The sequence below is a fragment of the Struthio camelus genome, chromosome 14, assembly GCF_040807025.1.
Source record: "Struthio camelus isolate bStrCam1 chromosome 14, bStrCam1.hap1, whole genome shotgun sequence".
Lineage (NCBI taxonomy): Eukaryota > Metazoa > Chordata > Aves > Struthioniformes > Struthionidae > Struthio > Struthio camelus.
The window spans coordinates 13,149,910-13,171,897 of NC_090955.1; the positions used below are offsets into that span (position 1 = coordinate 13,149,910).

The 21,988-nt window shown below is 44.5% G+C and overlaps 1 protein-coding gene across 50 annotated transcripts in view; it reads right to left on the bottom strand.

Moving 5' to 3' along the window:
* MAGI1 (membrane associated guanylate kinase, WW and PDZ domain containing 1) overlaps window positions 1–21,988 on the bottom strand; it is a 351,119-nt gene that overhangs the window by 17,651 nt on the left and 311,480 nt on the right. For 30 of the 50 annotated variants that reach the window (XM_068906871.1, XM_068906858.1, XM_068906855.1 and 27 more), the window contains 4 exons: window positions 20,136–20,167; window positions 12,548–12,764; window positions 3,167–3,258; window positions 1,945–2,137 (listed from right to left, as the gene is read on the bottom strand). In XM_068906871.1, coding sequence (XP_068762972.1) covers window positions 1,945–2,137; window positions 3,167–3,258; window positions 12,548–12,764; window positions 20,136–20,167 — 534 coding nt within the window. Of the gene's footprint in view, window positions 1–1,944; window positions 2,138–3,166; window positions 3,259–6,416; window positions 6,495–12,547; window positions 12,765–20,135; window positions 20,168–21,988 lie in introns of all 50 variants that reach the window. The other 20 variants (XM_068906835.1, XM_068906834.1, XM_068906832.1 and 17 more) reach the window with 1 other exon arrangement.

Here is a 21,988-nt window from a genome sequence, read left to right on the forward strand (position 1 = left end):
CTCCACTTCTTGCTCTCCAGCCAGGTCCCCACAGTCCATTTGTGCAACTAAAAGCAGCGTGTTGCAACTGTCCCTACTAAATGGCTGCCTCCATTAATCAGGTCATTTCTCCGATTTGTTTGATGAATCAAAATTAGGTTGGAGATCTTAAAAGAAACAAGAAAATGGGAGCCAAACACAAAATCTGAATCTCCAAGCCCATGATCCAAGGGAACAGAATTTTAAAATGTTCTTGAAAAAGATTACCTGTCTGGACTCGCACACTCTAAATATTTACTAAACCCATAACGTTCTACATATTAGGAACACAAGAGTATAAACGTTCCCCTATATGAACTTCAAAACAGGGAGTACCTATTAAGGTAAACATTCTTTTCCTACTGGCACGTAGATGAGAGCAGGAATAAGGAGCCAAAATTCAAGAAGAGGCTTGTCTACAACGTTATGGTGGACTTTGAAAGTCTACGAATACAGGATGAGTAATTTATCTCAGAATAACTGTTTGCATTTGAAATGATTCAGAATTAGCTTAGTCTGGAGTAACAAGCCCTTGAATTTCAAGGGTTTATACTAACATCTCATGCATCTAAATCTTTTTACGATAATTTCCAGCCTAGAGGTTATAAAACCAAAAAGAAAATCCATGCACAAAAATATCACCAAAAATTCAGCTGCTCTTCCTTTCCTCCCAAACCCCATCTCTATAAACTGCTCTCACATTGGCAGCTCTTTGACAGGAATGACAAAACCACCAGGATGCTCCTCTGCTATTAGAGCAAAGACATAACCCAGCATTTAATCCCCAATGAGAAGAAGGAAAGAAACAAGTGAACAATTGCTTTAAGTTGTGTGGAAGGAAACGAGCCCTGGAGCTATTTCAGAGGTACTGTTCTAGTCATAAACTCCACTGTGGGCTGAATTTTCAAAACAAATGTTATTTTGATGTTCTTTATGCTTGAGGTACCTCGCTGCCCATTTTTCTGCTGATGCCTAACTTGAAAAACTATCTCATGTCCTTTCTATTGGACAAGAGGGCTAAACCAAAGCCCCAGACTCAAGCTCTCTGAACTGACCAACAAGGGGCAACATCCTAAAGCTGTTCTCCAATACTATACATAAGTCACGTGTAATCTAGAAAGCTCAAACTCGTGTCCTCATTTGCTTTGCTATCAGGACATGTTTGTGTCACCAGTTGCGGTAGCACCACCACGGAGTGTCACTTCTCCTCTCTGCACCTTCATCTTTCTGCCAGCTTTCTTCTTGTCCATTTAGGCTACTCGCTCTTCTTTTACAGTGTGTGCATAATATAGATAAACCCACATATTAGAGCAACAACAATGCGGTCCCTGCACCACCAGAACCAATGACACTTGCTTTGCTACAGTTTTGTATCCTGCAGTTAGTTAACTTTAGTGGTGCACATTGCACAAACCCAAAGGAAGCTTCACTTGTGCTTGGGACACTACCAACACTATCAAACACTCATCGATTCTCTCTCTCTTTCTCCTTCCCTTTGCCTCCCCTCCTGAGGGCTCTTCAGCATCTTTTCCCTTGCTCCAGTTTAAGGACAGCTATCAGGCAGCATAGTCAGTTTGGGAAGAAAATGCAAGACACGGGCACGCAGGCAAGCACAAAGTCTGTTCTTGCACAGGTCCAAAAGGAAGTGACACATCGCAACTAAACAGTTCGCCGCTCCACCGGAGACCTTCACAAAGACTGGAGAAGACAACTGAGATTAGAGAGAGTCTTAACTGGAAACAAAATAGTTGAAACACATCTGACCAAGAAGGAAAAAAGCTGAAAATTGCCAAAAGAGAAAGAATAATCTGACATCCTCAGTTTTGCCAGTATTACAAGGAGGAGCTTTAATGCTTTAAACCATTTGCTGAACGGATGGGGGACCGGCAAGAAAATCTATGCCTGCCACGCGACTCTGCAGCCTACCTGTGTAAACTACTTTGCGCCTTACGGTCAGATTGACATGACCTTGCTTGGCTGCCTGTTGCATAAGCTGGACAACAAGCTGATGCGATTTTCCAACAACGGGTGTCCCATCCACACAGATGAGCTCATCACCCGATCTCAGACGGCCATCAGCATCTGCAGCACCCAGCGGTACAATGTGACCAATGTAAATCTGTTGAATTAGCACAAACAGAAGAAAGGAAAGAAAGAGAAAGAAAAAAACATAAATGAGACTATGCGTAACAGGCAGCTGGAAACAAGGGGGCTGATATTTAAATCCAATTCAGCAGCAACTACAAATCACTAACAAATGTCTGCTATTTAGTAGATCTGCTCCTCTGGAAGCAGTTCCATGTGTGTATAGCCCATATCACAAAAATCTTAATAAAAATATTGACATTTTGCTTCTTTAAGCAGTCCACTCACTCGAATGACAGCCAGCCTTGGGAAATGCATTCAGTCAGACAGCGACCAGAAGAGAGCGTAAGATGGTTAAAAGCACCATGAGTGTTGTTAGGGAGGCTGAGATTGAGTTACCCTTTCAGCTACCTCTAGGGTTTCCAAACTCAGTACCATCCCCCTGTTCACCAAGTCAGCTTTGGTTTATCTACAGGGAGTGGAGTTATTCTGGCACGAGAGGAATTCATACGCTCTCTTTCCATAAAGGGGTAAAAGCATTTTGGCAGGGAAACGCATGGAAGTTTATGCTGCCACTATCTAGCTTTGACCTGCACGGCGCATAAAAGACTACGTGCTTTCAGCCTGACACCTTTGATAGGCATCGGACTTCTAGTTAAGAAGTTAAGTGAATTCAAGGAAGGAAATTGAACAAAAAAAAGCCCAAAAACAATCAAACCCCCCCCCCCCCCCCCACTCTGAAGTCAAACAGTGGAAACTATCTGCAAACATGACCAGGACATCCTTCCCTCCGTGCCTGGAAGATTTCAGACCTGTATGTTTTAATTTGGGCTATCAGAAAAACAGGCAGTGTCAAGTGATGTCGAACCTAAATATGGGGGGGTGTGTAGAGGGGTGCGTGTTTGGTTTTTGTGGCAGAAAGTAGCTGCATTGTGTAAATTCATAGCCCAATGATTATTTTAAAATAGATGTAAGCATGCAGAATGGCACATCTGCACGTGTTATTGCACTGATTCGGAAAGATGTGACGAGTTAAAACAAGACCACTTTCAGATGCACTCACAGGCTCTCCAGGCTCATTTCCACCTAGAATCCTAAATCCAAAACCGGTTTCCTTTCTCCATAGAAAGATGTCCTGCTCTTGATAATCTGGAACTGAAGGGAAAGAAGGCGAAATTAACATTTTTAATTGGAAAAGCACAGCTTCATACCCAAATGTGTTGATGGGGAACTTTGCATGAAAGCTATCCCACTTGACGGCTGCTCAAAGCACATTCTCGTGTATTCTGAAAAAAGCTGAAATCATTGGGAGTTTGCACGTTCAAGAAAAATTTATCGTTTGCCTGGCTTTGGTCTGCAGCCTGCAAAGCTAGGTGGGCTCTCTGCAACAAGGGTGGGAAATTGGCTCCCAAAGGGGGACTGGCACCTTCGCTCCTATGGCCCAACCCTCCCTCTGACACCATCTCCGCTGCTGCGCTCTCGGCACTGTGCTGGGACGCTCTGCCTGCTCGCGGCTGCAAAAGGGAAGAAATGCACTGAAACCCTCCTGTGAGGGTTTTACTGCAGATAACAGCAGTGAGGCCTGACTGACTTGTAGAGGATCCACCACATAATTTTGATCTTTAAATGAGGAAGTTTTGAACTTTTAGACATAATTAAAAATATTCATAGATTAAAGTAGCAAAGGGTTATTATTTATATTACTATCAACAATTATCCAATGTTTTCTACTTTCTACTAGGTCCCTGACTGTGCCTTTCCATTTTTTTCCTTACTGTAATATCTCTTTCCATCAATATTAGCATCGCTATGCAGTGCAAGAGCCTCTTTTGAATCATCAATAAACGAATACGTACAACAGAGAAATCACTCTGCCAGAAACAATACAGCTGCTTCCACTTTCATAGGAGACAAAAGAGCCACTTGTTATGACTTCTACTGTTTAATTAACTTTCACAAGCATAGTTTACTCTCTGTCTATTGACACTGCTTTAAATAACTGTGGGACAGATCCCCAATCAGTGTAAATCAGGGTTTACTGAAAACAATGCAGTTCTCCTGATTTTCACTTGTTCGTGTATGGGCTTTGTAAAACCAGTGAACAGATAGGAACAGCTGGAAACAAAAAAAAAAGACAACTTTACCTACTCAACTCATTAGTATGGATCACCAGCAAGATTTTTACAATGAATATTACATACAGTGAAGTACTAACCTTGAAATGGAGTTGAATAGAAATGTTTTATTTTAATTTACTCCTGCTTGCTTTCATCCCTTTTTAAAAAATGCAAAATTAATTGCTAACATTAAATCATATCAGAAGACAACTTCAGGTTCATTTAATATTTATGGGCTAGTAACAGCAACATTGACTAATTTTGTAATAATCTCCTCCCAAAATTTATAATTACTGAAAGAAAAAGTTATTTCTTTACAAGTCAGCTGCCTGTATCGTTAGTAAAGAAATCCAACTGTATCTCCAGAAATATAATTTAAATAAGTGCATACTCAGATACAGGAGGCAACACTTCCAATCAAACAGAAGCTAGTCTTCAATAGCTATGAGCAGATAAATTGTTGTGCAGATAAACTGTTTTTCTTCCATTGCCATCAGTGAATGTCAGAGGGGGCCCTGATTGCTTTTTACACTGTCAGTGCCTGTTGTGCAAAAGTTTGGGTCATTTAGTGCTTTTCAGCTTTAGACTTCTGGCTGGCTTTGATGCTCTCCCTTCAATGACTCACCAACAGGGTTAAAATATAATAAGAATTCAAGACCTGGGAAAACTCAAAATTAAAAGAACAGGTGAGTGCTAAGGCACAGATGTCTGATTTGACCATTTTCATTCAAACCAGTTTATCAAACCATTGATTTTATATACCATCTTTTTGAAAGAGATCCTCCCATTTTAAGTACTTGCAGTTATAAACTAAGCTTGAGATCTGCATGCATTACCTTACCAAAATATAGGCTAATTTCCCTCCAAATACAACTACAGACTAATAAGGTGATAAACAGGCTGGAAGCCTGCACCGCTCATCAGCTAAGATGAGCTGGCTGAAGGCAAATTGCCATAATAAGGATCTCCGGCATAATAACAGAACTTAGACAATGAATCAATCGGTATTTGTCACTGCCTCCAACAAGGGGGAGCACGAAGAGCAGACACATTCAGAAACATCTCTCCAGCACTTTGTAGGCTTTTTTGGCAAACGCAGGCCCAAAGCAATTAAGAGCGCATGTTGGATCTGTCAGAGGCAAAATGGCTTCAGCAGAGAGCTTCAGCGTTTTCTCTGCATGGCTCAACACCTTCCCATTTGTCAGCTCTCCAGCCTCACTGAACGCTGCCTTATGTTCCTCATCCGGGGACCAACTAGCTAACTAATGGCCAGCAGAGATAACAGCAAGCCTAGGTGTAACTAGAGCACTACACGAAAGTAACAAAAACACAGGTCTATCCCCAAAGAAGCAAGTTCATTCACGTAATGCTCCTTCTGCTAGAAGGATTACAGACAGGTGAAACATAGACACAACCAACACACAGACCGCACACGTACACAAGATGAGAACAAATCAAACAAAACTCCTTTTACCGCTTTTTGCTCCGGCTCAACCATACTGTGACTCACTGGCACCATCCAGATTGCTAATAAAATCTCAACCATCTCAGGGCTTTGATAAAGCCAAGGTAGGACCCTCTTGGTTTGGACTGTGACCATGCTGGAGAATTAATTTAGGATCTCCGCTCTTCGGTAGGACTTAGGAGGAGCCACTTAAGACAAATGGAAAATTTCATGGTGGTGCTGAAACTTTATGCTGAAAATCAACGAAAAATGGCCTCCAGGAGTCATTTGTTAAATCTCTGCACCTTGAGCTGACCTGAAGAATGTCTGACCTTTTCTGAAAAAATGTTCCCTGAAATTTTTTTTTTTTCCTCCTGGGGAAAAAAAAAAACGGGTAAAGCTTGCTAGTCTCCTCCGTCCTCTTTTAAAAGAGACCATTGGGCAGTGCTGCAAAAGTGGTAAGAAGAGTTCTGCACAGGACGTGAGGAGGCGTGGACCCGGAGGTGAGTGATGCGGTCCCACTGACAGACAGGTTCACGAATGAAATGGGAACGTGATCCCCCCCCCCTCCGCCTACATCATCTGCTGCTGGCCAGTACAGAATAAAGCGAGGACTTTGCACCTTCGTGGCTAACCTTGGTGCGCAGCCCTGCTAGACCCCCCCAGGTGATGAGAAGCTCCCCGCCACGTGGCAGCAATGACACCAGAACAAGACACCACAAGACATAGATACATTCTCGGCACAGTCTTACATTCTCCAAAACTTGTGGAATTGATTTCTCTCTCTCTTTCACCCTTGCTCAGTCCAGCTGCAGGCGAAGGTGACATAGCTGCAATATTAATTTTACAGTTTTGCAAAGCTTAAGGTATCTTCCTTTCTTGTTAGTTTGTTAATTTAATTCTCGCGGTATGGATCACGTTAGGCTTGCATGCATATAACTGCAAAGGTTATAGCTACTATGGGTTATGACATTCTAACTTTTACATCTATTGGCACATTTGTATACATGTGGATACATAATATGCACACACATGTGAATTTATACATTTACGCACATGCATGCAGGTATATGTGAACAACCTTTTTGCTCCTTGAAGGAGGAATCGCTTTGAGAACACCTTAAAGAGTTTTCTACAAAACAATTTTCACCATCATAGCACACGAAGTTTTCCAAGTGGAAATCTCTTTTTCTAATGTTAAAAGAAACTCTAAATCCATGGTGATGAACAATGAAGAGAGCGCTTCATTAGAGATCACTTTAATTAAACTTACTCTACAAACTTTAACCGTTACCCTACGTGCTCTAAGAAATGTTTTTTTCTTTTTCTACCCAGTGTGGCATTAGTTTCAGCAAAAGATGGATATGAAAATAATCCGTAAAATGAGTTTGCAACAGTCACTAGCTCATTTGAGGCACAACAGTCACTAGCTCATTTGAGGCTGCAACACTTTCAGTCCCTCATAGCAAAGTACAAAAGTTTTAAAGTTTAAGGCCCAGATTCAGCAAAGTGTATAAGGACTTGCTTGAAATTAAGAATGAGTAGTCGCACTGAAGCCAATGGAGAGTTTCACTGTCAAAAACTCCTGTGATTTGTCATGTATCTCATAAGAGTCCATGTTCTCGGGAGAGCCCCAGTTTCTAAACTATCCCACTGCAGAAAATTCCAGTTTTTCTTTCTTTTCCCTTTAATGAGCCCTCTAGCTGCATGGAAAATTTTTGAAATATGAGTTTAGTACGTCCTCGACAGGGAGACAAAGTACGGCACAAGGGATGCCACCGAGGTCTGGGGATTGCTCGACACCTTGGCTGAGCCGGGCACGAGGCTGGTGATGGACAAATAGTAGCCAAGAACACTCACCAGCAAGTCTGTAAGCTGATCTGCAGCCTTTCCTGCTCATGAAACATGCTGCGAGTATTAAGATCCTTTTAAGCAAGATGTTCTCTAAGGGTATGGACACATCTGTGTGCCTGAGTGTATGATTGTAACAGTTTGTCTCATATTGATATAACAAAAGAACATGACCCTACAATGGGGTTTTTACTATCATCTTTAAAGTCAGTCTGATCAGAAGTCAGCTGGCAACTTCGTAAGAGCATTCTTCTTTTCTGTTTTAGGAAGAAAGTATCTAATAATTGGCCCTCATTGTGCAAATATTTTTAATTCTATGTAATTGCTGGTGAGTGAACGTTAAACACTAGGTTAGCTTTGTTTGTATTATTTTAATTAGATTTGAGGAGAGAAAATCCTACAAAATAAATTATGTGCCTGAAAATAAAATTCAAATATTAAAGATAACTTAGAATAGTTTAAAAGCTTTAAAAATTATCTATAGTGTTCTGCTTCACTTTTAATTAAATGCTTAAGCCCTTCAAAGGGATTCATTAACACATCTGCAATTCAGATTAATTCATTTTGTCACTGCTGTTTTGACAGATGGCCATATGTAGGATACGGTATTTTGCAAAGCAATCAGGCCACATGAGAAAAATTTGACAACAGATTGCATTAATCTTTAAGGCCGTTTAATAATACATTGAAAAATAAAGATCATACTATAAAAATATATTTTCAATAAAGCAATACAAGATGTTGGAATTGTGGTTCTTTGGTAAACTATTCAATTACTGTTTCTTTCACTGAATGGTCGCCACGTATGTAATTGTGGGATCTTGGAACCGGTCCATTTTTTAAACCTTACGGGTTCGTGTCTTTCTCCCTGATTCATGCACACAACTCCCATTAGCAGTAATGAGTTACCCATAAAGAGGAGCTCAGGCAGCTAAGACTTAGCACCAGCAAACGGTACATTTGTTATCAACGCCAAATGATCTGTTTTCAGATTCACTCAACACAAAGCTGCCTATTCTTTAAAGTCTTAATCCAGCAAAGTATTGCGACTCTGGGCCAGATTGCAGCAGAGCATTTGAGCTCAGCCTTAGCCTTAAAGCATCCTCCTACTCCCTTTGGGTCTACGGCTTGAAATTAAGCTTTGCTGGACTGGAGCCAAAGCACTCAGCACCTTGCAGGCCTGATCTCCTCACCTGGCAGAGCTGCAAGCGGAAACTTTAGCTTGTATGTATTGAATAAAGTTGCAGTTCTCATCTGCTGCTACTCAACCATTGTCTAGACACAAATTATGGAGCCTTTTCTTAGCTTTGCATTATTAATTCTAGCTTTATATATTTAATTATTTATATATATTTTTAGCAGACAATGTCTGTTGCTCTCCTCCACAGAATCTGAGTGATTCCTTAATCTCAGATGCACTGGGTGTATCAAAAAAAAAATACGGTTTCACAAGACTATGGGCTATTTGGCACTTCTGAATGAAATTCTGCTCTGCCAATGGCTTCACTGAGACAAGTCACGTATGTCAAATATAGCCTTTGTTATTAAATAATGATTCATGTATCCAAAGGAAAAGTAGAATACGCTGTATCAATTTTGAAAAATTAAAATGTTGCCTTTGTAATTTCCATGCCTATATTATTGCTATTACTGTTATTATCAGTGGGATGCACTCCCAGTCAAAAAGGCAGTAGGTGGCCATTACAGATTCAGTACTTCTTAGAATCATCCCAGAGAATATGGTATTCATATACTGAATTACATCTCCCTACATTATTATTTTTAGATGAAAAAAATTCTGGCTGGGCTGTGGCTAATGAATTCCTCTTTTTGTGTCAACTGCACTTGAAAAACTGCATTATGTTCTCTTCATATGCAATGATTTCAGAAATGGAGCTAAATACAGCACTAAGAATGATCTTATAATCTAAAATTCTGTCTTCCCGAGCTTCATCACATACTCCAATATAAGGATTGTTTCTGTCTTTCAGTCCACTCGTGAGGGGCAGGGTTTTGAGTCCCCAGTAAGAACATTGTCTTATCCCGTTCATATTTCTTAAAACATATGGCAAAGAATCAAGAGACAGATATCCTGGACTGTGGAACAGAGAGCACCAGTCTGGAGCTTCTTGGGCAATGGAGACTTGGGAGGACACACCAAAAGCCCAGGCTAAAGGATGCATCAGCCAATCTCAGCATGGGCGATAGAGCAGCATCCTCCTCCTGTACATTAGCTATTCATTTAAATTCTGCTCGTGTTTTCATTACAGAGAGTGACCTAGCATCCAAAGCCATGGATGCCAAAGAGAAAGACATGCTAACTTAAGCCCCAAAGCCAAAGAGGTCCTCAAGCAAAGAACAAAACAATGATAACTTTGTATCATGGTCAGCCAAAGGAGGGACCAGAGTTAAACTGGGCTGCAACTGGTGGAAAGCACAAAGCACAGCACACACGGAGCAGACAGACAGCAAAACAGGAGTCTCAGGGAATGGTTTTTCCCATCCCGCAGTCTGCAGTGTTCCCTAAGTCCGGACCAAGAGCTATGCAACTAGTGCTCGGGCATCACTGGGAAGTGAGTTTCAAAAAGACAATTCACATTTATAACAGAGTAGCCACCAGCTGCCTACTTCTCTCCTTGCAGACCAAAGGTAGGGTAAGAAACATCATAGCTCACCCCACGCTCCCCAGGCAGAGGACATGCTGGGCTTCAGTTGTGAACTACACTCCCTGTTCATCAGCGACCAGGGAGAGGGATGGCAGGCGAGGGCTTGGCAGGTGAGGGAAAGAGCAAGGACTGACACTGATCTCTGAATAAAAGCACCAGCTGCACTTTGGGATCTGACTGCAACAGGATACACAGCACTTCCATCGGCTGTTGGACAATATCTTTCCTTGGACTATATCTTTCCTTTTTTTCTTTACTTTCTGTCAGGTTCAGCAAAGCCAAATCACAGGTAAAAGTGCAGGTTAATCTCCAGGGGGTACATTTTATTTCAGCTTAGGATCTGAAATACATGGGCTCTTGGACACTTGCAGCGATCGGCGCTTACAAGGAGACATGACCACATCACGCTTTTGCCAGTCTCCGAGAACCCTAACCAAAAAGTCCAAGGAAACACTTTCCTGGGCAGTAAATGGCAGCAGCAGGAGGAGGAGGAGGTAAACAGGCACTGATGTCCAAACGGGGAGGTCCCACCTGGCAGAAGAGCCAGGAGATAAGCATTAAAATAGCAGAAAAGGATTGATTCCTGCTACACAGAGATCCTGGGCCATGGCAAACAACAAAGTGAAACAGGGAAGCTGAAGGATCGCAATGTGCTAGCAGATGCTGCAGTCCAGCAAAAGGCCCTAGCAATAATCCCGTGGCTCAATGCCACAATCCCGAGAGGATTGCAGACTGGGAGAAACAGGGCCTGGGAAATCAGCGGGCCAGGAGAGCAGAGAAATGGAATCTGGAAGGGCTGTACTCACAGACAGGGATAAAACCTCTATGAGATGCCTACAGGCACCGAGGAAAGAGCAAGGATTTCTCACACCATTTTGGAGGTGGACCCAGAATTTTCACTTTCAACAGCTTGAATGCGCACTTTAAGATTTCTCCCACTCAGCCTCAGGTTTTTATCAGGAAAGATAGGCAGGAGTTAAGGCTGCTAAGCTAATGACTAATTAGTATGAGTTAAACAGTTAATTAAAAATTAGCTAAATAGCTGCAGGGGGGTCAGAGACAATGACAGCACAGTGCCTGTGGGGACCCCGCTGCAAGGAGGTGAGCTGAACTGCTTCAGCTGAGCAAAGGTGATACCGTTGCCATGGGCTGGCCTTGATCTCGGCAGTCTGGGGCAGCTGAAGGAGCTCTGCAGGACTGAAAAGTCACCGGGCCACAGCTCTCTGCCCCTTTTTCCTATTTCAACTAGATGCACGGGCAGTGAGGAAGTGCAGTCGCTGCATTTCTCCGTAGAACGGCATGATCTGGCCCCAGAGCCTGCAAGGTCAGGAATACAGCTAATCCCTGAAAAGGGAAAGAAAGCAGCACAGAGAAGCAGAGACACCTACAAACTGCATTGCTGAGACATTCAATCCAAAGAGATGCATCTTCAGCCAAGAAAACTGTGATTCATGATTTAATTTTTCCAGGACATAAGATTTAGAAATGATTCATTTGGTCAGGAAAAAAGTCATTCCTACCATTTTTCGTTCTGGGGTAATGTTCATTTTATACTGTTTCTCTCAATTTCCAGTTAGCACAATGAAAACAAACTCCAGGTTATACTCTTACGGTGTTAAGACTTTCAAGCTCCCTTTTCCATAACTAAAATAACCATTGTTTCTGGATGTGAACCTAATACTCTTTAACACTTTCTTTAAGAAGCTGTTACAGATTCTGCTACCTTCAGCAGCATAATTAAAGTGAGGTTAGCATGTTTATTTTTTTTTTTGCAGAGAAGAAACTGATTGAAGGCATATTCGTACTCTTGGAGCAGAGTCAAAGCCCTGCTCAAATCTTAGCCAAGTGTGTAGATTAATAATTACCATAAAAGCCATTTACAATACACATTTGATTTCTATATTGTTAAAGTGGTCGACACCGGGCAAAGTAACAGGGCTCAGCTGGATTCTTTTCCTTCCAAGCGTGAGACTGGAAAGCATCTGATAGGAATTTCAGCAAACCAAACAATCAGTCAAGGAGTCTTCACCTTGTAAAAATAGTTTAGGATCTGGATAACAAACCTGGAAATTCTCCTTCAGCCCAATTTAAAAATAAATAACAAATAGGGACAAAGATGGACTTTAATATTTACATTATTTTATTGGGATTTTTTGGTCTAAGTGACCTTTACTGGAGATGATCTAAACTCACCCCTCATCAGAGAGGAAACTGAACTGCTACCAAGTCACCAAAATACCGACTCAACAAACTCAAGCCTTATATTTTCAATATAAACGCACAAGATTCAGTTTTTAGCAAAGAAAATACACAGAGAGCAGCTGCCAGAACCGTAGCCTTAGCAACCACACCTGTTTTATACTCACGTCGGCTTTCATACATGCTCCTGGACTGGGCCCAGATTTTGAACGGATCTGGCTTTTTCTGCCCAGAACTGTCCGGTTGATCTGCGGCCGGTGCTTCAGAGGCGGCGTAGTCCGGCAGCACCTGCGTGCTGTGAACGGGGGAAGCAGTGTGCCCGCTGCGGTGGCTAGAGACGCTGTGCTGAGAACTGTTTTGGCTGTCTTTCCTTTCAAGTGGTTGCTGTAAGGAGGAAGGCAAGTGGAAAGAGAGAGAACAGACGGTTATTGGTCTCTGAGTGGGTGTTTTCCATCAATTTTTCTCCCATCTTTGATCAGGGTTTCTGCGTGCACATAAGTAAATATATAAATCTCAGTTTTGCTGCCACCAGTTAATGCAGGATACAGATAAATTCCCTGATGACAGATTTCGATAGACAGACTGACAGAAAGAGATATGCAAAACAGAGTCATTTATCATAAAAACCATGCAGTACTCCATCTCACACGCAAAACAAATCTAAATCTCATTACAGGTTACTAGTTTCAGTGTACTTGTTTTTTCCTACATTAAGGTGGAAAGACTCAACAACCTTCTACTTAAATAACATTAGGGTCTAACTTGAGCCAACAAGAATAAGGAAAAGCCATCAAATTTCACAGTGAAAACTTACACGCAGCCCCTCTGAAGCAGGTTCAGGCACAGCCTTACTATGCAAGATCACTTTTCACCTGCAGCTCCATCAAGGATGGGTTGACAACAGAGAACCAATTTCATGTCTCTGTTTCTCAGAGCATCCGCAGGATTACAGCAGGCCCTCACAAATGTGAAAACGTCTACTTGTGCAGTTTGATTTTCTTGTTTTAATTGAGCACATTAAAACCGGAAGAAATACGTCCGCCTAAATTCAAGGCTTATTCAAAAGCAGTAAGTCAAGAGCTCCGTCTGCTCAATATTTAGCTAAGCAGGGTACATAATTCTAAGCTCAAATTCACGACGGTGTGCTCAAATGAAGCACAAGTCGCGTTTGCATTGCCAGGATTTGTACTGCTGAATATGCAGCAAAATCCTCCCTCAACAAGAGCTCCCCAAACAGTACAGTTAATGTTTTTTTTATGCTCTTTTGAGATGACCTTGGGGTGGCATCAAGGGCAAACCCAGTCTCCCACCTGCTCCAGCACAGGGAACTGGCCTGTTCCTGGGGCAGCTCCTACGTAGTGAACGCCAGGGAAAACAGCACCCTACCTGTGGTCTCTATAACGTCCACAATTTCCTGGCTAAAAAGGGTCACTCACTCATTATCTAGAAATCTCAATCAAAAAATAGAGCCTCCTGCAGGCAGGTGGTGCCTGATGACATGGCAGTAGAAATCCCTGCTATGACAAACTTTTCCACCAAAGACCAAGCAGGGGTAGGAAGAAAAGCCAATGGCAAACACAGAGCAGATCAGCACAGTGGTCTGAAGAGCACACAAGTATGGGGACCCTCTCCTTCAGACTGAACATGAAACCCCAGGTGGCCAACGGTGAATCACAGTGGGGCTGGATGAATTACGGAGGAGAAAGTCTCCATATAAAAGCGCCCTCTTTTGAGTCTTCACAATAAGCTTGTCTTTTTATAAGCTGCATACGCATTTGGGTTTACACTGAGGGAGGAAACAGCCCCAGCAGCCCAATGGCTTTGACATACAAGCCTTGTACTCAAGTTGTTGAGCCACCACCAGCAATTTTTTTTTAAGTGTATCTCAATTGACTAGAACGTGAAGCTGCCTTTGTCCTTTAAAGTAATTTTGAACAAAGCATACCTGCTGTGATTACTCATCCACCGACTTTCAAATACAAATATCTAAACCAATTTCAAACATTTTTAGCTTTTTAAGTGGTAAAAGAAGCTAATTCACCTGCAGCCCTTCAGTTTTTAAATGAAGTAGTTTAAAAACACCTATGTAGTTTAAAAACATCTATTCCGTGGATAATCGCTCCTTTATAACTTTAAAAAAAGAAACACAATACAGCTCTCAGTCCAGCCATCTGGACTGTTTGTTTGTTTGGTCGAACAACTAAAATAACTAAAAGCATCCTATGAAACTTCAGGCCAGTCTCACTGGAAATACCTGGTTTACAGAGCTTGGAGTATAGGGACTAAATTGGGAAGATTTATGCAAGCCCTGGGGAAACGTCGGGAGATATCTGAAAACCTTCTTATTAAGAGAAAAAAGTTTGAACTCTAAAAATTAGTCTCAGCTTATGATATGGAAGGTCTAAATACTGCACAAACCATTAATTCTGCTCTGTATTTGGAGTGCAAATGGAAGTGTCAGTGTATCTCAAGCAAAACCCCCTCCTCTAATTTAAACTACACTTGCAATTGCAGATACACAGCAATTTTACAAGAAACAGGGTGCAAACATTCTTCAGATGCATAGTAATTTTTCAGACAATAACACCTTTAAAAAGCCTGGAACATCTCCATTTGCAAGTGGAGGAGGGGAGCAGAGAAAGGAGAACGCAACTATGGAGATCAAAGATATATGTAATTAGATGAATTTAAGACAACTTTAATCAACTTTCACCTCACCAGGACAGGCCAAAAAAGTTGGAGGTCAAACTCCTTTCCACGTGCTGTACCAGCACATGCCCACCAGCAGTGGCAGGCACCGGAGGGTCTGCTCGTAGAGATGCCTGGCCAAAGACGCTGGTACCCTGGGGCAAAGGCTGAGCTTGCCCAAGAGAACCGAGGTGGTGTCCTATCCACAAAAGGAAGGCTCTCTTCCACCTGCTGCCCGTTTTGCAACTGACCTCCACTGCAGGACCCGGACCTGACTGCCCAGTGCACCTCATGCATGGGCAGAAAGTGGTCCTGCTACCTCAGGGCCAGGGGAGCATGGGGCTCTTTGGTGACAGACCCTTTGCAGACCTCACCCTAAGATGCGTTTGCAGATCATGTTTTTCAGTGCAAAGTAAACTAGATCAGCTGAATCATGTTGACATTTGACAGAAGCTAGAAGATAAAAAGCATGAGGCATTAAATTACTCAAGCTAGCAAGCATCTTTCCTTGGCTGCCTTGAAGCACAAAACCAAGCAGCAAATATCTATGGTGGTCTTTACTCTTTCTTGCTAGAGAGACTAAGTTCTGACATAGAGTGGCTTGAAATTGGAACTGTGATGACTACCTTGAGTCCATTTAGGCAGACTGCACACAGAAATAGAGGTGCTGGGAAAAATAATTACCTCGCTACCGTACTACAGCCATGACAAAACAAATATGTGGAAGGTTGGAGCTTCTCCTGCCCTATCCAAGCCGCAGGTCTGAAACAGAGCTTACGGTGCTTTGCCAGCTCCCCTATGCCCTTACTGAAACTTTGTAGCGCTCATCCTGCACAACATAAGATGGCAAAAATGTGGTGATGGGAAGAACATCTTCCCTAGCTGACCTTTCCCACCGAGGGATGTTAACAGGCATGTCACTGTTGCTGCCGCTTCCTTGTGCTGCTGCCGGGAGGTGGGGGCATTGCTGTGGAAGAGGTGTTCAGGGTTGTGCACGCGTTGGCATTTCTTCCAGGATTTCTTCCCCCCCCGCACTGTGCAATCCCATCTGCAGCCACTACACTTGCTGAAAGGTAGCACCTTCCCAAGTGAAGCAGCGGAGAGGCCCACCCTGAGCACGCTGCAGTCCTGTGACCACGGGGAGGGATGGTAACAGCAAAGGCGATGGGAGCAGGGGAGCTTCAAGCTGTTGGGCTCCCCAAGGAGGTAGGAGGAAAATGGACCCTAAAAGTCTCTCAGAACAGCACAGGGCTGGAAGATGCTACAGATACCTGCATGTCACTGACCAGTTTGTCACTTGCGTCAAATGAAAGAGCAATTAAGCATTACTTTGTGCAGCAGAGGCTGAAGCAGCAGAGGCTGGTGACACGGCCAAGAAGTGGCTTCAGGCAGCGAGTAGACACTAATCGTTAGCACCGGCCATCATATATGGTTGTGTCAGGCCAGGAGAAGCCCTCAGCAGAAGAGGCAGTGGTGGCCAACAACGTGGCCGGGGGAAAGAATTGACACCAAAGTCTTTTGGCACAGGCATCTCCAGGCATGCAAACTGCAAGAGCAGAGTCACTGTGACTCGTTCTGTGCTTGCTTCAAGGTGGGGGAAAAAAAGGGACTGTGAATGAACGGGGATGCCTCGTGCAAATCCTCACGCTGCAGAAGCGATTTCTCCTCCTGACAAAAACAGGACATGGGCAGAGCCCCAAACACCGCCTTCCAGCTCGCAGCACGTGGCAACAAGTCCCTTGTCAGGGACAAGTTGTCCATAGAAATTGCATTTTGGGTCACAATTCAGCTGTGCTGACAATGTGTTTATTTAGATCCAAAAGAAAAGTAAGGTTTTTAAAAGAGCTTAGCAGTTCCTCCCTCTGCAATGATCTTGTCTTTGGACGATCTAGTTATAGATTTTGTGCTCTAGAGAGAGCAGAGCAGTTTTCAGAGAACCTGGTCCCGGCAGCAATACAAAACGGAGCTGGAAATGAGAATCTTTGCCCCCTTGTGGAATATTTTGATGCATGAAAAAAAGAAGGAAAAAAAAAGTAAGTTTGTTTCCATTCATGCTGCATCAGGATAATTGCAGGGAAAATTGCTATATTAGAAAAAGTGTATACTGAAAATGTATCTCCCCAAACTGTCGATGCCAAAATATTATTCATTTTCATTTACAGAAGAATCAATGGGAACCTAGAAACAAAAATCGGTGCAGACAACTGCTGTGAATCTGTCCATTTTGGGGGGAGGAAAAAAAGAAAGGACTTGGAAGCGTCCAGCCACTTTCACAGCTTGTTTCAAAATCTGGCTCTGAAGATTTTTTACTAGTTTGAGTTTTCTACTAAGGTTGAAAAACTCTCCCTAAAAACCGACAAACACACCAAAATGCATCAAAAGATATTGGTGTGTCTGTGATAATATGCGCAGACACATGCCTGGACAGAAAAATACCCAAGAGACTAAGCTGACAAACCTCCTGAAGACCCTACAACTTCTCCTCCAAGATGTAAATCCAACAGCCTGATGTCAGCATCCGGAAATACGGGAATGTGACTGACTCTGCTAAAAACAGGGCTGTTTTGAGAAAGAGAGGAGTTGGCAGCAAGGCAGGTGGGTGTCTGGGCTTTGGGAAAGGATATAGGAAAAAAGGGAGAGGGATTTTCACTGAACTGAGAAGCGGAGGAGGACAAAGACCTGAGCTTGTGTTTTCCCAACAGCAGCAGAGGAGACAAGACCGAGACCAAGTGCCAATCAGGCCAAGCACCGCAGGCCTGGGTGCATGCTGTTTCTTTAACCAATTTATCAATGAAGAAGTGCTGGAAAGTGTTCCCTGGGGAGAAACCGGCAGCGCATTCAACCCGTGCCAGTTATCTGGCAGGTGCCCCTGAGGCAGCACCAGCGAACCAGCCTGCGGGAGCCTAGTCAGCTGGCGACATTGGGATGCACCCAACGGCCCCAAGCACAGAAAAGCATCCCCCGGAAAGGCAGAGCGCGGCGAGACACCATCCCAGCCGGGCAACGGTTCAGCGGGACGAGCTCGGCTCTTTGCCACCAGGACCACAGCATGGGGAGATCTGCAGAGCTAAGAGGGCCGGGCTTTCCCCAGCACCCCAGCCCCTGCCCAACCCAACCTCTATCATTAAACTGCATAAAGCAGGTATGTTAACACCACCACTGCTTTATGCTGTTGACTAACACCTTGGACACACAAACTCTTGACATCAGCACAAATCCATCCTGTGCATTGCTGCTGCACCGACGCTGCAGCAGGGCAAGAGGCTGCTGCTCATCGCTGTGCAAACGTCTAGGAACAGCAGACTCATCGCCATGCAGCCTAGGGGAACAGGAGACGCTGCTTTCTGCAAGTCCTACGCTTTTGAGGCAACAGCACCGCCTTGGACCATAGTAAAAATTACTGAAGGGACCCTAGAGTAGGGGAGGGGGGGGGTCAGCAGGGCATCACTGGGGTTGCTTTTCTAGGACCACCAGCTCCTGCAAGCAAACGGTAGGGAAAAACCTGCTGTTGCAAAGCTACACCTGTTTGCAAACAGTTTCTTTGTTCACTGAGGAAGGACGATCCCAGCAGGGATTTAGAGGTTGCTTGGATTTTCACAGGGCCGCGGCACCGCTAACAGGGCAGGCGCCCGACACCGCCGGCTCCCGCGCTACCCGACTCCGAACCCACGCGGAGGCGAGCGGGAGCCGAGAACTGCACGCGGGTAAAGACCACGACTCGTTCGTTCATCAGGGCTTAATAACAGCAGTCGGACTGCAAAGTGCACGCAGCGATTCTTTCTCTGACCAGGGAGAAAAGTGCAGGCAGAGCAAAGAAACGCTCTAGACTTGTACGTATTTTACACTCTTGATCCCGTTTTACCAAAGGCTGAATAAGTCCCCGCGTATGGCGCAGAAGCACGCAGGGGCTGACGTGCCCGTGATTTGCGAGGGAGCGCACCCCGCGCTTCCGCCGCTCGACACTAATGCGAGCTGACAACGGCAGAGGCCTGGGCTCACGTGACTGTCATCAGCGCTGCCCCCAGCCATCCAAACCCCATTAATTATTGCAGGGCTTGCTTCTTGGATGAACGGGGAACTTGCGCGAAAAGCAGCAGCTTTCTGCTCGGCTGCTGGGAAAAGCTCTCGCCAAGGTTTGCGGGAAGGTGGGCTGCGCCCAGCTGCAGCCCCGGGCCCCCATCGCGGGCTGTCGGTGAAGTTTCGCGCTGTCTCCCGACAACGGCAAACACCTCACTCGCTCTGCGTCCCCGAAGCTCCTGGGAAGTCAATTTCTCTTTTCCCTCCCTCTCAGCAAATCTCTGGAAACTTTCAGGCTCTAAATATTTCATTTCCTTTAAAAATAAAGCATTTCTTTCTGTTGCATATAAATAGCACGATAATTTCTTCCCACGATATCATGCACAGAGCTTTAATGATACTTCAGATGACAGCTCCCAAGCTATTAGCTCACATGTCATCCAAGTAACAGCTGCACATGGAAATAAGATCAGAAGGGACAGGAAAATACTGATTTTTTTTTTTTAATAAAAGATCTCACACCTGCAACATAATTCTGCTCAGTAAGAAAACGCCTCCAGAGCGAGCGCTCAGGCAGCAAACGGTATTCGCGAGAGGCTGTAAACATGCACAGTTCATGCTTTGTCTCTCTCGTCAAGGCACATGCTTTCGCATTCTGTTAATAATTCAGCCGATGGTACCCGAGAAAACTCAGGGAGTTAATGGAAAAGCCTGGTTTCTGCAAACACCCGGCAAGAATTGCTATCTGGCAAGAAGGTGGAGCCTCCCACCTTTCCAAAAGGAAACAATAGTGCCTTTTTTTTTTTTTTTTTGGTGGGTTAAATGGCTCATCCCTCAGGGAAGAGGATCTGTAAACCTCGGACTTTATTTGCAAACAAGCTCCCTTTCTGTGCTGCATTCCCTTAGCCAGCACAAGCCCTGCAAGGGAATCACTGCTGCACCAGCAAGACAACTTAAAACCAGCAAACCCCACAAAAAGCCCAGCCAAACTCGTGCCTTCCTCCTCCAAACCGGACAGACAAACAGGAATAGTAGCAGAAAAGTGCTTACCGACTTTGGGCTCTTCTTTGGGACCGGCAGTCCTGCAAAACGGCAACAAGGGAAAAATAAACATTAGCATCTAAACGTTACCTTCCCTTAAAGAAAAAAAAAAAAAAAAAGAAAGAAATCCCTAGGTGCATCCGCCGAACGCGGCCATCTGCAGAGTTTTATGTCAGGCTTCGCTCTCGCGGCGGAGCTGCCGGTCTGCTCACATCGAATCAAAGCCGAGCGCGACGGGAGCGGGGGAGCGCGACGGGAGCGGGGGGCGAGCGCTCTCGGCGCCAGCGCGGCCGCCCGGCGCTGCGGCGGCCTGGCAGAGCCACGGCTCCGCTCCGGCAGGACCGCAACCGCTCCCCCCCACCCCGCCCCCCGGATTAAGGGGGACTTAGCCGACAATTAAGCCGAGGATCTTTCCTTTTGACGCGATCGGCTTGTCAATTTTATCCGGACCAATCAGAGCGGCGCTCGGGGAGCAGGTTGATTTTTTTAAAAAGTATTTCAGCGAGAAATTGATTTTTTTTTTTTTTTTAAGGGCAGTTTTGGCTGGGAGCCTCCGGCTGGGCAAAGGAAAGCAAAAGCACGCAGAGGAGCAAGCCTGACCTCCCCCCCCCAAAACAGGCAGCTTGCTGAGAAAACGCACCTTTCCTTCCTGCCCACCCTAAGTGCAAATGTTTGAAGCCAGATACTGCAGGTGCTAGTTACCGTTTCAGGGAGCTGTGGCTTGAAAACTGAGCCCTGCCGACGGCCTGGCCCTCGGGGTTGGGGAGGGGGGGATGCCAGAGCCAGGGAAGTCAGGAAAAAGGGGGATTTTTATATGGGTTACAGTCGATGCAAAGGAAGGAACAACGGCGAGGGCACAAGAGAAGGTTTTTGCAAGGACAATTTTGCGTTTTGGAGCAGCCTCTTGTTTGCTGCGTGACGAACGCGAGCCGTGGGAGAAGCCAAGCGGGATCGCTACCGACTGCTCCTGTGCGTACGTACGGGCACGCTGAGAACGGTCCTCCTTTTCCTCTGCTCTGGGAGGAGAGGGAAACCCCCGCGTTTTGCTCGGAGCAGCGTTCCAGAAAACTAACACAAAACCCAAAGACACGTTACCCTACGCATTAAGCACTCGGTAATTCAAATGTCTGAAATCTGCTTTTGTCTTTAGGACATGATTTATGTGGCATTTATGCCGCGTTATGCTTTCTACTTTATGCATTTTGTTTATGCTAAAAACCATGGCCCTGTCTAACTTTTACACAGAGAACACAATGAGCGATGCAGCTGAACTACAAGTGGGTCTGGGAAGAAGCTCATTTTAAGGTGCTTTGGGAGATGTTAGCTCTGAACGTGCGAGATCCACAATTAAAAATGATCAATAGCGCCCAATTCGCTGCCTGCTCGACAGACTCAGATGAAAAGTGCAACGTGTTTTTTAAATTAACAATTTCCAGCTTTTGAGGATTATCTGCACCCTGCATGTCGCTCTGGTGCATTCCCAGCCAACAGCTAATGCCCCTTCAGGCAGTGATTGATCCGGGGACAATGAAACATCAAAACTGTTTGAACTAAAAAAACAAAGAATGCAGCTTCATTTCTGCTGACAGTTGCTGTGTTTGTACAATACATGTAAAGAGTAAAGTACTAATAACATTCATGGCATGTTGCATTTTTACCAGGCACCATCATAAATGTAAACATACAGACAGATATTCCCTCCCCGTCTCCTTCCACATGCATGCACACACATGCTTACTCTCCCCTTCCAAGAGATGCTCGTTCCTATTAAATCAGTAAGTAGAGCAGATACCCACACACGCACGCACCCTCGATAAAAAGCACAACATGAGCCAGGAGAGGTATTACAGCAATCTAGATGT